The sequence below is a fragment of the Pteropus vampyrus genome, unplaced genomic scaffold (genome assembly GCF_000151845.1).
Source record: "Pteropus vampyrus isolate Shadow unplaced genomic scaffold, Pvam_2.0 Scaffold16, whole genome shotgun sequence".
Lineage (NCBI taxonomy): Eukaryota > Metazoa > Chordata > Mammalia > Chiroptera > Pteropodidae > Pteropus > Pteropus vampyrus.
The window spans coordinates 1,708,132-1,721,590 of record NW_011888797.1 but is presented as its reverse complement, the minus strand read 5'-3'; the positions used below and the strand labels follow the sequence as shown (position 1 = coordinate 1,721,590).

The following is a 13,459-nucleotide window of genomic DNA, read 5'->3' as shown; positions in this document are numbered from 1 at the left end:
TGTTAAGGCTACATATATATGTGGTACAACTATTTTTAGAGTAAGAGAGTAAAAGACACGAAAATTCAGAAAGATGGTACCTCTGGTAGTGGAATGAGATTCAAGTAGCTTTGATAGCTTTAGTAACATGCTGGTTCAATGTTTCTTGAATATTTTTGCCCACAGTAAGAAAAACATTTAACTTTGTGATATTTGTGTATATATGTAAACACACACAAAATATCTGAGACAAAAGCTTTACACAATAATACTTACCCTTTCTACTTGCATACACACTTATATTAATTTTCCATTCCATTAAAAAACAATTAGAGTTGGTAACCTACAATTAGGTTGCCACCATAATTTGAAAAATACCATTCTAGTTTATAAGTTCATTTTATTATTATGCTTTGTAACTTACACATAAGTTGCAAATATTATTTTGCAGTGATTACATATATAAAAATTACAGAACTAAAATAGTAGGTGTAATTTTTGTCCAGGCTCCATGGGCCTGTTGTAATCATGTACGTACAACACTGAAGGAGACCATCCAGTATGGGGTGGGCAGGCTGGATCCAGGATTCTCAGGCTGAGAGATTTCAAAAAACATGTCTGTAAACTAGCAAATGGAAATGGGGGAGTGACATTTTCTCTAGGCCACAGTATATATCAGTTTCCAAATATCAGTATGAAAAAAGCAAACATGCCAAACCACCAAGGCCATTGCCAGAAACTCTATTCTTGCATACGACTGCCATGTATGCAGTCTCATCCAAAAGGAACATCTTAACCAGGAGGGATAAAAATACCCATGTCTCATACTTGGTGTAGAGGTTTACAATCGATGACTAATTCTCACTGATTGCCTTAAGAGGTACTCAGAAGCCTATCCAAGTAAACACTTTCTTAACAATTATTTGCCATGCAAGGGAGCTATCCTATAAATTTAGCACATCAAGATCTGCCTGCAAAAACAAGCATCGGGAGGAGGGTTAGCAAAGCCCTAACCTTCCTGAGACTATTTCCTCACTTATAAGTTAAGGAGATGAGACTAGTTGCTTTTTGAGGTCCTTTCACGATCTCTCCTTTATATCATATCATAGTATTAAAAGTATCTGTGTGAAGGACGATGATAAAATGGTTTTATTCTTTAAAAATAAAGTAACATAGATAGTAGCATATGGTGTTTGTAGGGAGAAGTCCGGGAAGCTTAGTAGAAGAAAACAATTTTCCTTGTTCTAATATGTAATCCTTTCAATGGCTAATGGCTCTGGAATAATAAAGACATTAGGAATATGTAGTAAACAAATGATGTTTATTCTGTATTCCTATTATCTATATCCAGTGCACATACAAAGGAGATATCAAACTCTATTGAGACACAACCTGAGCAAAAATGAATGCGTCTAACAAAATGCTTCTCTTTCCAAAAGGATATATGAACAGATGGGTCTATTTACAATTACAATGAGTTTCCAAATTACAGAGGCAAATGGAAACTCAGAGATGCTGGAGACAACACAATCTACTGAGGGCTGGTCCATCTGCATCACTGTTCTAGGTGTTGGGGAACTTACACAAGGAAGTCCATCCTTGTAAAGCTTACTTTTTACTAGTTAGTGACACCCAGAATGTCAATTATCTTAAAATGACAGGTGGTTTTAACAATCTCCTTCTGTATAAATCTTCAGGTATAACATGGGAAGTGTCTCACCCACTGACAGTTTGTTTGAGCCTAAGTAGATTTGGGATCCCCAAAATCTACCAGACCACAGAATACACCAAAGGTATCTAAAACCTGCCCCTTGTTTTCCAGGAACCTAAAGTTCAATGAGATGATTACATTAAACTGTCCATTGAAATATGCTTTATGGGTTCCTGCCTGAATCAAGAATTATGTTTTTAGGAAATGACACACTCTTACCTCTCCCCCTGCTTCCAATCTGCTGGCATCATCTGAAGTACTGGTCAGGTTTCCAGGGTGAAGGAGAGAATCATCATCTTTGCAAGGACTGTTGACAGCTTCTAATTCATCAAAAAGAATATTGACATCCTTGGCCACTGCAACCAAAGCAAACACATTACAAGTGAGAGCAAGGATCTGGGATCTTAAAAGCTATACCAGAAGAGAAGGCACCTCCCTTTGGCTTCGTATGTTTTCATTGTTTCGATAACACCTTGAATGATAGGTATTTATTTCCTAAGAGAAAAGGATGTCAGATGTAAGTATGTTTGACCAAACAGTGTCTTCACTTGGTGAGATTAAGGACAATGTGAAGCTAAGCGAAGTACTTCTGTAAAATAAATATAATTTGTCTTCCATAACAGGAGGTGTTGTGTTTTGCCTTCCTTCCTTTAGTTGTTTAGCATAAGGCACCGTCATTTAAGACTTCTAAGAATGCATTCTCTGTGTTGGAGATAACCTATACTTTTTAATATATATATATATATATATATTTTTTTTTTTTTCATTTTAAGTGCCATACAACTTACTAAGTGAACTCATAAATGCATGGTTTTATTTCTTCTTTGTGACTTATTTAAGGTTAAATAGAGAAAAGCCAATGCGATAATAAAGCATGCAGTTAGATTTTCTGCCTTTCTTCTTCTCTAATCATGGATCGAAATTATGAAGTAAGCCACTCAGGGGCTCTCAAGAGACTGTTGATGCTAAGATGTCAATACATAAAGCACTGTATATGGGAGATCCAAATACAGGACACCATGTTCAAATGCACAGTGCCTTGCAGCATACCAAAAAGGAAAGTTCAGCACTAGTGGATGAGAAAATATAATGCCAGGTATGGGTCTTGTCTGTATCAACTCAAATTATGGACCAACATTGAAGTTCACTTTTTCCTTTGATGCTTTAAAAATGGCTAAGGATTTTTAACTTGTCAGGAGCCACTGCACAGAAAAAATCATAGGAGACTGGGTTCTGTTTACCCAAGCATGTGAAAGACTATTCATTCTTTCATTCAAAAAAATCTTTAGAGGCATGCACACTATATGTCTAGGCACAGACTGCATGATGGCCATACCTGGGTGAATAAAAGTGTTATTGTATTAATAAGAAAACAAAACAAAGAAATGTAAAGAGTGGTGTGTGCTATAAAGAAAAGAACAGAGTTTGGATATAGAATAAAGATGACATATTTAGATGGAGTGACCAGGGTCTAAAGCTATATCCAAGTATGTGATTTTAGTAAATTCATTTAGCTTCATTTTACATCTGTTAAATAAGGCAGGTATGGAGATAAAACTAATATTTATTGCTTGCTGTGACAGATTGAATTGTGGCCCCCAAAGGTGACTTAATTCCTGGAACATGTGAATATGTTACCTTACGCAGCAAAAGGGACTTTGTAGATATGATTAAGTCAAGATCTTAAAATGGGAAGATTATCCAGGATTCCATAGGTAGGCAATGTAATTACAAGGGAAGCAAGAGGGTCAGAATCAGAGAGAGGTGGGAACATGCTAATGGTTCACTTTGACAAAAGAAGATAGGGCCACAGGTGAAGGAATGCAGGCGGCCTCTAGAAGACAAGACAAGAAAGTAGATTCTCCCCAGAACCTCCGGGAGGAACACAGTCTTGCTAACACCTTGATGACTTCTGACCTCCAGAACTGTGAGATAATAAATTTGTGTTGTGTTAAGTTACTAAATTTGTGGTGATTTGTTATAGCAGAAAAAAAAATCCCAATATATTTATTACAGATTTTTAGACTCTGAAGCTACAGAAAAAGCACTCCATCATGGTTTTTCATACAACCAAGGTTTAGGAGCACCTGCTCTGTACCAGGTACTCAAGGACAGGTACTGACATTTTTTGAGGAAGTGCTGTACAGTGTTGTGGGAAGTGCAGAGATCAAAGATAACTTCTTGGATGACCCTATGTAAGGAAGTTCCCCCTTCACCCAATTATCTCCTTTCACTGCTCATTTTCTTCATAGCACTTATCACAATCTGTAAGTACGTTCTTTATATTTCTGTTTACTTGTGTATTGGATAGTTACTCTATTAGAATATAAGTTCTATACGGGCAGGAACCTTGTCTGTCTTGACTGATGTACAGAGGTCCTGGCATGAAATAAGCCCTCAACACATATTTGCTGGATGACAGAATGATGATCGCAAAGTGGTCACTGTGTAATGACATCTGAGAACCTCCTTTCTTCCAACATCTATGGCTCTAGGACCTTGCATACACATTTCTCTAACATGATTCTTGTTCTGTGGAGTCAGGAGCTCTACAGCGTCAAGCAGATACTGATTAAATTTTCAACTAGATAGTGATTCTATTTCAAGTAGATATTGGTGAGATTTGAACAATATGATACAATACTTTGTTAACAAAGTCAGAAGACCCACTGACTATTCCAAACTCTACCACTTGCGTGAATTTCTGCATCCATTTCCTCGCTGGTGAGAACAGTTACAGAAAACTCTCTTGGGGTGGGTGAGGGGATTGCATGAGAAAATGTACATATCAGCAGGGTGGCTAACTCATAGCAGATGCACAAGAATACTAGTTTGTCAATTTTAGAATCTGGGAGCAAAGTTAGCATTTTAGCCTTAACGATACAAGACGACAGAGGAGGCATTTATGAGTTGGAATGGTTGTTATGAGGGATGGATTGGGATAAGATGTGGGATAAAGGGGAAAGCTAAAGAAGACGCTGAGATTCATGTCCAGGTGCCTGGGCCATGAAACTCTTAAATACCCAGCCATCCGTCTATGAGAACTGTCCCTATGCTTTTGCCACAATTGTCAGGTCATCTTCTGCCAGTATCACCTTCTGGTGTTAGCACAATCAGTTCAATAAAGCCCTCTGTATCTGTGGCTTTCAACTGGGACCAAATTGTCACCCTGGAGACATCTGGCATTGCCTGGAGACATTTTTTGGTTATTGGGGGCAGTGCTAGTGTTATCTAGTGGGTAGAGGCCAGGGATGCTGCTAAACATCCTACAATGCACGAAACAGTCTTACAACAAAAAGTTCTCCAGCCCAGATGTCAACAGTACTAAAGCTGAGAAATTCTACTCTACATTAAAGGCCCAACTATTTGATTCTAGAGGGACCAGATAACTTGGGAAAAGGGAGAGAAGCCCTTTGCTCTCCTTACTTTCGCCATCAGAATAACTGTCTGGGCTTCCTGGGTGCTCAAGAGAAATCAGTGTGTTATGGTGATCCAATTTGTAGAGAATAAGTGATGTTAAGGCATCGTAATCACTTGCCGGCCTCTCAAGAGCTTCAGCAGAGATTCAAAATGCTGTAATGTCAGAAAATGCTCAGCTGAACGCATGGTCAGAAAGACTGTAGACTATAGAAATATTCCACAGACAAAAGAAATGTGTCTTTCATCAATATTTCACCTTTGTTACTGGTCTATCAGCTTTAACTACAAGGTAAGTTTTAGAAACAAAGCACAATATCCTTTGATGCAAACTTACATCATTTTCTTTAAAGAGAAAACAACCCCTAATTTCTGCAGTTAACCAATTTGTAAGAAGCTATTGATTCAACATGTATTTATCATGTGCCTACCATGGCCAGACACTGAACTGGGCTAGGCACTGGGGCTCAAATACTGGATGCAACAGTCATGGCCCCTGTCTTCACAGAGCTCACTGTCCAGCAAGATGGGGATGGGGCCTTTCTTCCTGTGGGCATGAATGTCACAAACATACTCTACGTCCGAATAAGGTCACTTATTAATGGATCCCATCACCTCCCTTATACTTTTTTATCAAATAAAAATGTCTGATAAGTATCTGCTGGAACAATTCTGCTGTTTGCTTCATTAAATAAGAAAGGGAACCTATTGTTCTGAGGAGTCTATTAAAAAAGACTAGATGGAGAGAGAATGCAAAAATTCAGTGCTACCCAAATAATGAAACTGTACTGCATTCAGATTCAGGAAAAGCTGTGTGAACAGAACTGGGCAGCTGAGACGAGTAAGGGCAGGTGGAGACCATGCATTTGGGAAAGCAAGGGAGACAACCACATGATTTTCTTTTGCAAAAGCAGGCACTCAGCCTAAAAAGACCTAAGGGCAAAAAAAAAAAACAGCCAGAACTCACATATAACAACTGAACGAGGGTCAAGAAACTAAAACTGCCCGGGAAGACTAAAAATCAGCTGTAGCGTCTGAGTAAATCATCAAATGTAGCATAGCAGAGATTTCTGAGGGTTGGCTCGCTATATTGTCCCAGAGAAGTCCGAGGGCCAGGAAGCAGGCAGAGCGGACCTTCTTTATGGGATGGGAAGGCAAATTTACTGTGGCAGTACTGAATCTACTCATCAGATATTTGCCATTATTTTTTCAGTAAAAATCATTGGAGATATTAGCTATTATTCATTCTATATGGAAATAAAGACCAGAAATATACTTTGAGGGCTCAGATAAACAAACTGATTATCTTCTGCCATCTGTGCACTGAATCAACATTTAGTTTAGGTGCTAGAGATATAAACATGACCAAGACCCAAGTGGGAAGTCTCATACTTCCAAATAAGAAAATAAAATTGAGAAATCGATGCTATAAAGGCAATGAAAAAAAAAAACAGTAAATATTTTTTAGAAATAGTCTAAGATAGAAATAAATATCAAAAAAATCAAATAGTTTGACTCACTACTCTTTTAATTCTCTATTTTCCAAATGTAGCAGAATAACCCCACCTTGGTATTACAGGAAAGAAGTACTTTAATTTCAGTATTTTCTGATGCAAGAAATTATAGGTCACTGAAGACATGAGAGGGTTGAGCAGCATAATCTAAGTATCTATATTTGTTCTGCAGAGTGCCAGTTCATTATACTATTTTTGTCCCGAGTTCTACATTATTACATCTGATACTCAGAATTCTGAAGGTATTGCATATTGACCTCAAAGCCTCATTAGAAAATGGAAAAAAAAAGAAAAAGGACACCTTCAAGAATAATTAAATATACAAAAAAAAAGTGTTTATATCTCAATCTGAACACTTACTTGGCTGTTTTATAACAGATTCACCTCTACTTCTTGGATCCCTTTCAGGCGAAGGCTCAAAGCAGCTCCAAGACTGACATAAGAGCTAGCAAATAGGTGCTCAGTGTCCGTTTAAAAATAAACGAAAGCTATTTTATTATAAATAAAAGCTAATTGTTATCGTTTCTTATTCTCATTATCTTAATGAGATTATTTAAAAGAATCTGTTTCTCTCCTAGGCTTGGGCATTAATTTAGAAGGAAGTGAGGACAGATTATAATTTATTGAGAGCCGACTGTGCTTTAAGAATTGTCAGGCCTGTTTTCTTTCATCCTCAGAACACCTTATGAGGCAGGTATTATGAGAAAGAAGCCAGGTCCAGAGATGCTAAGTATGGCTACACGGTTAAGTGACAAAGATGAATTTTAACCCAGTTCTTATTCTCAAATCCATGCTATTTCTAGCTGGGCTTTTTCTTTTATTGTTGGAAATCATTCTCATATCATTTTAGGCTTTCAAGAAAAGGAAGTCATTTAACCACCAAACAATTATCTTGCCACAGTTCTAACATTTATCTGAATAAAACGAGACTTTACATCTGTAGTCCAACGGGTCTGACATTTTTTAAAATTTAACAAATAGATCAAATGTTTTTAAAAATTCGGGAAACATAGACTCAGCACAGCTTTGAGCACCTTAGGCTTAGGCTGGAATTTATATGACACTAGCAAGCCTAGGACTCTACAGATGTTCATTATTCTTCAAATGAATCTGATAATAGCCCTAAGGCAGAGAATGCCTAGCTTACCGATAAGAAAAAAATAATAATAATAAAGTACTTGGAAAGGACATAAATCTTTACTTAGCTGATTTTATTCCTTTCCAATAGATCAGTAGTTTTCAAAGTGTGTTCCCTGGAACCCCAGAATCCTTTGAGCTCTTTGGGAGCCGTGGAAGGGGCAAAGATGAAACTGAGTGGGCAAAGCCCACTTCAATCCCACCTACTCCAAACAGCTGCTATCTGCTTTAAATATTTAGATTGTATATAAAAATATATTTGGGGGAAAAACAGTTTGGAAACCTCTTTTAGTATGTTATGACAATTATGATGTTTATGTTAACATATACCCAGAGAAAACCTGGGGTAAGAAAGTTGCAGTCTTCACTGGTATAAACATGAGAGTAGGCATTTTTTTCCTGCCATGGGAAGTTTACTTGAAATATTTTGAGATTGAAAATATGTCTTTGAAAAAAAAAGGCATGAGATTTTAAAAAATTATATGTGGTCATTAAAAAAATAATTTCATTGACATTTCCTGGCTTAGTAATGCTGTTTGTAAAACGGAGAATCATAGATGGCATGGGGTGCCCACAGAGCAATGGGGCCAAGGTCATTAACTTGTTCATTCCTGGGGCAGTGTGTTTTTTATGAAGACCTTCTCTGGCTACTACACTTCATTCTAAAGACAAGACAGACACCTTCATTACCTCTATAACAAGGCAGATAAAGATGGCACCTTTCACAGCCCTGGGAATGATATCTAGAAACCGTGTACCTAACTCAAGCTTTGCTCAGTAACCTTGATTACCTCTTTCACAGCCCGAAATGAGGTCTATGGTATTTTGCGGTGAACATCCTCAGTGTCTACTGACCATGATTCTCCCTTCTCAGGAAGAAGCATGAGCTATGTGGGTTATTTAACTTATTTAAGCTTCAATTTAATTTCTATTAGATTGGGTTATTTAACTTATTTAAACTTTAATTTCTTTAAGTGGAGATAATACAATCTACCATGCAGAACTGTTAAGAGGAATGCAGACAAGGCGGTAGCCAACACTTAACACTTACCGTGCGCCGGGTACTACACCAAGCTTTACACAGATTGACTATGACTAGCTCCCCCTTACAAACATGGAAATTGAGGCAAAGAGAATTTAACACTAAATAACATAGATAAAAAGGTCAATCGCAGAGTTGCCAGACAAGATTACCAGTTCAATGTATGTCAGCCCCTTCCTCTCCCCCATCTTCCTCTTTAAACGGCATGACTACAGGATTAAAAATAAAATTGGAAATCAGGGCTCAAGAAATCAGATTCTAAATGACTCACTGGATGGAAGAGAGAAATGACTCAGGCTCCTCAGCCACAGAAGCACAGAGCACCACCGATGGAGGGACCGCTGTATGATTATACAGACACACGTGCAAGCACAGAGGTCGGACAATAGGATATCAACCACCCAATCATCCTCCCAACCTCTGCGTTCTAATTTTGAACACTCTGCTCTGTGCTCTCTTTCCTTCATTTGAACCTAATGGATTATAATATAACAACGTCTGCGGGGTATGAATGCCACTCAAGAGTCCCCATGGTCTGTATCTGCATATGCTGGGAATCAAGAGTAAGACTTTCACCCATTATCATTACATCGAGCTAAGTCATTCCCCAGGCCCCATCCCACTGGCTTGATGCACAGTTTAATTCTGGTCATCGATGATATTCCCACCCCTCTCCCTCACATATCCAGGACAGTACAAAGGTTCCAGAGGTTTTATAAACAGCAGAATGTCAGGTCTCCGAGCCACACTGGCTACTGCTGAGCTGCCCGCTTTGCAGGTCTACAATGGAATTCATTCATTCACTCACTCATTAATACAATTTATCGAGTAGCTACTATATTCCACACTCTGGCTCAAGGTACTAAAGATACAACAAAGAAATAGGAAGATGATACTGCTGCCATCCCAGAGTCTCTAAAGTTCCCTGAATGCTGTAGGATCTGTTCCTTCCTCAGGCTGGGGAAAGTCAGTTGTGGCTGGCAGTTAAGGTGGCTCACGAGTAGCTCCGCAAGCACACAACACAGCCATTCTCCATTCCCTCCCTTTTCACTCACCCACGAGAAGCCATGCTACCACTGCAGGACACTCTGAGGGGGTTGTCTTAGAAAATTTCTCTCCCTCTCCCTCTTTCTTCTTCTCCTATCCAAGCATCAGATCAGCCACTCAGAAGCTCAGGCTTTCAGAAAACAAAGGCCAGGAACTTTAGGCAACACAAAACTCTACTGAAACATAGGAGTTCAAGGGATTTGCTGCCATCACGGAATGAGGAGTGAAGGATGAGAATAGAGAAGAGAAAATAACATCAACGAACGAACACACACACACACACACACACACACACACACAGTTACATTATACGGCCACACATACACACTCTTCTCCTAGTTGTTTTCATTGTGAACAACAAAACATGATCTGTGAACATTTTCATTTTTCCTGAATTGAACTACACACCGAAACATTCAACACTGCTTTAAAATATTATGCCTAGCACGGTGCCTGCCACGTAACAGGTGAGATGGATAGATGGAAAGATGGATGAATGGATAAAGTAACTCTTTTCTTCCTTATAAGCTATAGATCTGATATGGGGGAAGTTGAGTAACAACTTATGGATAGCCAGCCGCTCTGAGACATCTTCTTTTGAATAGAGAAAGCTATTCTTAGTACATAAGCACTATAGGAAAAAAAAAATGTAAATGTATTTTACAATGTAGAAGCATGGGGAGGAATTCTTACATTAAGATATAACAACACAGAAATAAAATTTTTTTAAATCCAAAGTAGTTAGCTTTTCCTTATCATTTTTATTTAACCTTTTATTTAGCAGAACGAGGGCTGACAAATGATTAAATCGTGACTCTAATCACATATTAATCATATAGCTTTGGGGAGGAAGAACCAATTTTTTTCACCTTAAAAATGATTAAATTACTATCGGCTGTTACTTAGGATTGTTTTAACAATGAAAAGAGATAGAATGGAAAAGCACTTACCATAATGCTAGCCTATCTCAGACTCTAGAAATGTGTGAAATACATACCTGCATACGTCCTCCCCTCCCTCCCCTCCTCCTTCCCTCCCTGTCACTTTTCTCTCTCTCTCTTCCCCATGGCTTGATCTTGAAGATCATACATATATGTTCACAAAATTCTAAAAAAACACAATGAAATCTTTCCATCATCCTGCTAATCTCAACAAAAATGTTTTGAAGAGAAGAGCAGTTTTAATGATGTTTAAATTATACACATTTTTTACATTTTTATATGTTGGTCTCTCAAAGTTTCCTATAAACAACAATCTAAAGTACAGTCCCTTGAAAAACCAGACTATGCATTTTTATGTTTAGAAAGATCGGCGAACTGGTTAAACATCTGAATCACATTTGAAATCTAGACAAAGATTGAAGGTGGATGAATGGCCCAAATCTTTCCTACCAGAAAGGACCCAGGCTATGTGGGGAGTTTCCCAAACCTACTTAGCATAAAATTTATTTTTTAACAAGAAAATAAATAGGTTACTTCCAAAGTATGAGAAAAATTTTAAACCTACGAAAAAGCTGAAGTGAAGTAATATTTCTTTTTCCTTATTTTTAAACTTAAATATTAAATACTCACACTTATACTCTTCTACCCGTTTAGAAAGAAGTTACTATGCTAAACTATAAAATAGTTAACATCATATACAAATGTGTCTTAACTAAGATATGCTAACAAAAATTACTATATAGTCTCATAAATATTTAGTTCACTTTGCTATAAGTTCATTCAGCCCTAAAAATTTAAGTTCATCTCCTGTACTTGCATAGAAATCAACTTTCAACATTTATTAAAATTTTTTTAAATCCTTTCAGCATTGTACAATCTATCATCTTTCAAATCAGATGAAGTAATTACATAATTTTATAACTTACTATGAAAAGTTATTTTCTTTCCAATGTCTATTAATTTGATTTTTATTCCGCTGGGGAAATTTTCTCTTTCCTATTCATTAATCTAATCTGAAGGGATTGCCCAACCAGAACAAGTAGCTAGTCCTCTTATATTCTTCATTAAAAATAGTTCCTTCAGAACTAGCCTCATCTTCAACATTAGGATCCTTCACCTCAATGAGTTTAAACCCTATACCGAGTGCATTCACAAAAGAATTAAATGGAGGGTAGGAGATCTCTCCCAACCCGCCCCCACCACCATTCTAGTCTGGTCTCCATTATTTATCGTATTACCTTGGTACTGAACTTCTCTCACTCTAAGTTGTCCTACCTATGAAGTGAAGATGTATTAATGATCTCATAAGGTCAGGAGGGAAGTATAATGGCACTAGGGAGTAACAACTATAAAAATGCTTAGAATTGCTATTAAAAAATGCAATGTCACAAAAGTAAATGTAGCAAAAAAATTTGCAGTAGTTCTTTATGCAATGCTCTTCAGATCCAAACCCTTCAAATGCAACATCGGATAGATAATACTGTTTGATATTAAAGGAGGAGTATCACAATCTAGAATTAGAGCTCTGATAACAAGACACAAATGCTAATGACTTAGTATGTGATATTGCATACCCATTCTCAATGCTTAATCTATAACTTGAGTAAATGTATTGATTATGATAACATTTGTAGTGAAATCTAGAAAACACATATAAAGTAGTATAAGAAGAGTACACCTTGATTAATCAAAATGCTTAGAAGAGAGGGGTTCACTTATGGGTCACAACCCATCATCAATGACCTCAGATACCGGTTTTGGAGAATAAATTCCTAATTTCAGTTTACTGCGTCAACACTTACTTCCTACTACTTATATTTCAACAAAGGAATAGTATTCTGCTTTCTTAAAGATTTTTCTTTCATTATAATTAATCAAGGAATCTAAAAAATTACAATACCTAGTGATTTAGTAAATATAATAGCATTTTCAATTTACAGAATTTATAATTCCACTACAGTTTTCCACATGCTTCTTCAAAGACCCCAATATTATGTGGTTCAGTTTCACAAACTAAACCCTCATTTCACTAACCATCTCTTCTGGTCTCACAATTATTTTACCTAGTATCTCTTATAAGACATCATTATATTTTTTTAAAGCTTGCTATCCAAGGTTTCTAGTTTTAATACCCCTCCCAAGGATTATAATAGTTTCTCCTTTCATGGTGAATTTAAAATTTGAGTGAACTTACTTTCTTGTATTGCATTAAGAATCTCTGAAAAGTCCACATCACTCTTTGGGCCGTCAGGTAGTATTTGCATATCCAACTGGTAGCCTTGCAAATCCACACCTCCTTCTAGAGAAATGAAAGATATTCATGGAGTTTGCACTGGTTATCAGAGAGCCCAGCATTAGGGTCCCAAGGAGAAATAATGTCAAAATCTAAAATGAATAGCAGCTGGTTTGCCAATGATCCTCCCTCTTGGACAAATGACTTTCAAAAAATTATCAGCTACTTGCTCCTTACAGGGCCAAAAAGGTTTAATTGCATTTTCAATGCAAAAACAAGGCAACTACTTTATTGCAATACCACATTCTTTATACTTCATTCTTTATCAGTATTTACTGATGATTTCCTAGGTGAAGAGTATAACATGGTAGCCTGCACCTAAGGATATTTAAAATTATTTTCAGCTTCTATATGGCTATTAAGTAATATTCAACACAA

General features: G+C 37.1%; 1 protein-coding gene across 1 annotated transcript in view; it reads right to left on the bottom strand.

The window, feature by feature from the left end:
• Window positions 1-13,459, bottom strand: part of ANO4 (anoctamin 4) — a 348,268-nt gene that overhangs the window by 155,400 nt on the left and 179,409 nt on the right. Inside the window, exons 5-6 of the mRNA XM_023527448.1 lie at window positions 12,983-13,087; window positions 1,904-2,046 (exon numbers count right to left, since the gene is read on the bottom strand). Of these exons, the coding sequence (XP_023383216.1) occupies window positions 1,904-2,046; window positions 12,983-13,087 (248 nt within the window). The remainder of the gene's footprint in view (window positions 1-1,903; window positions 2,047-12,982; window positions 13,088-13,459) is intronic.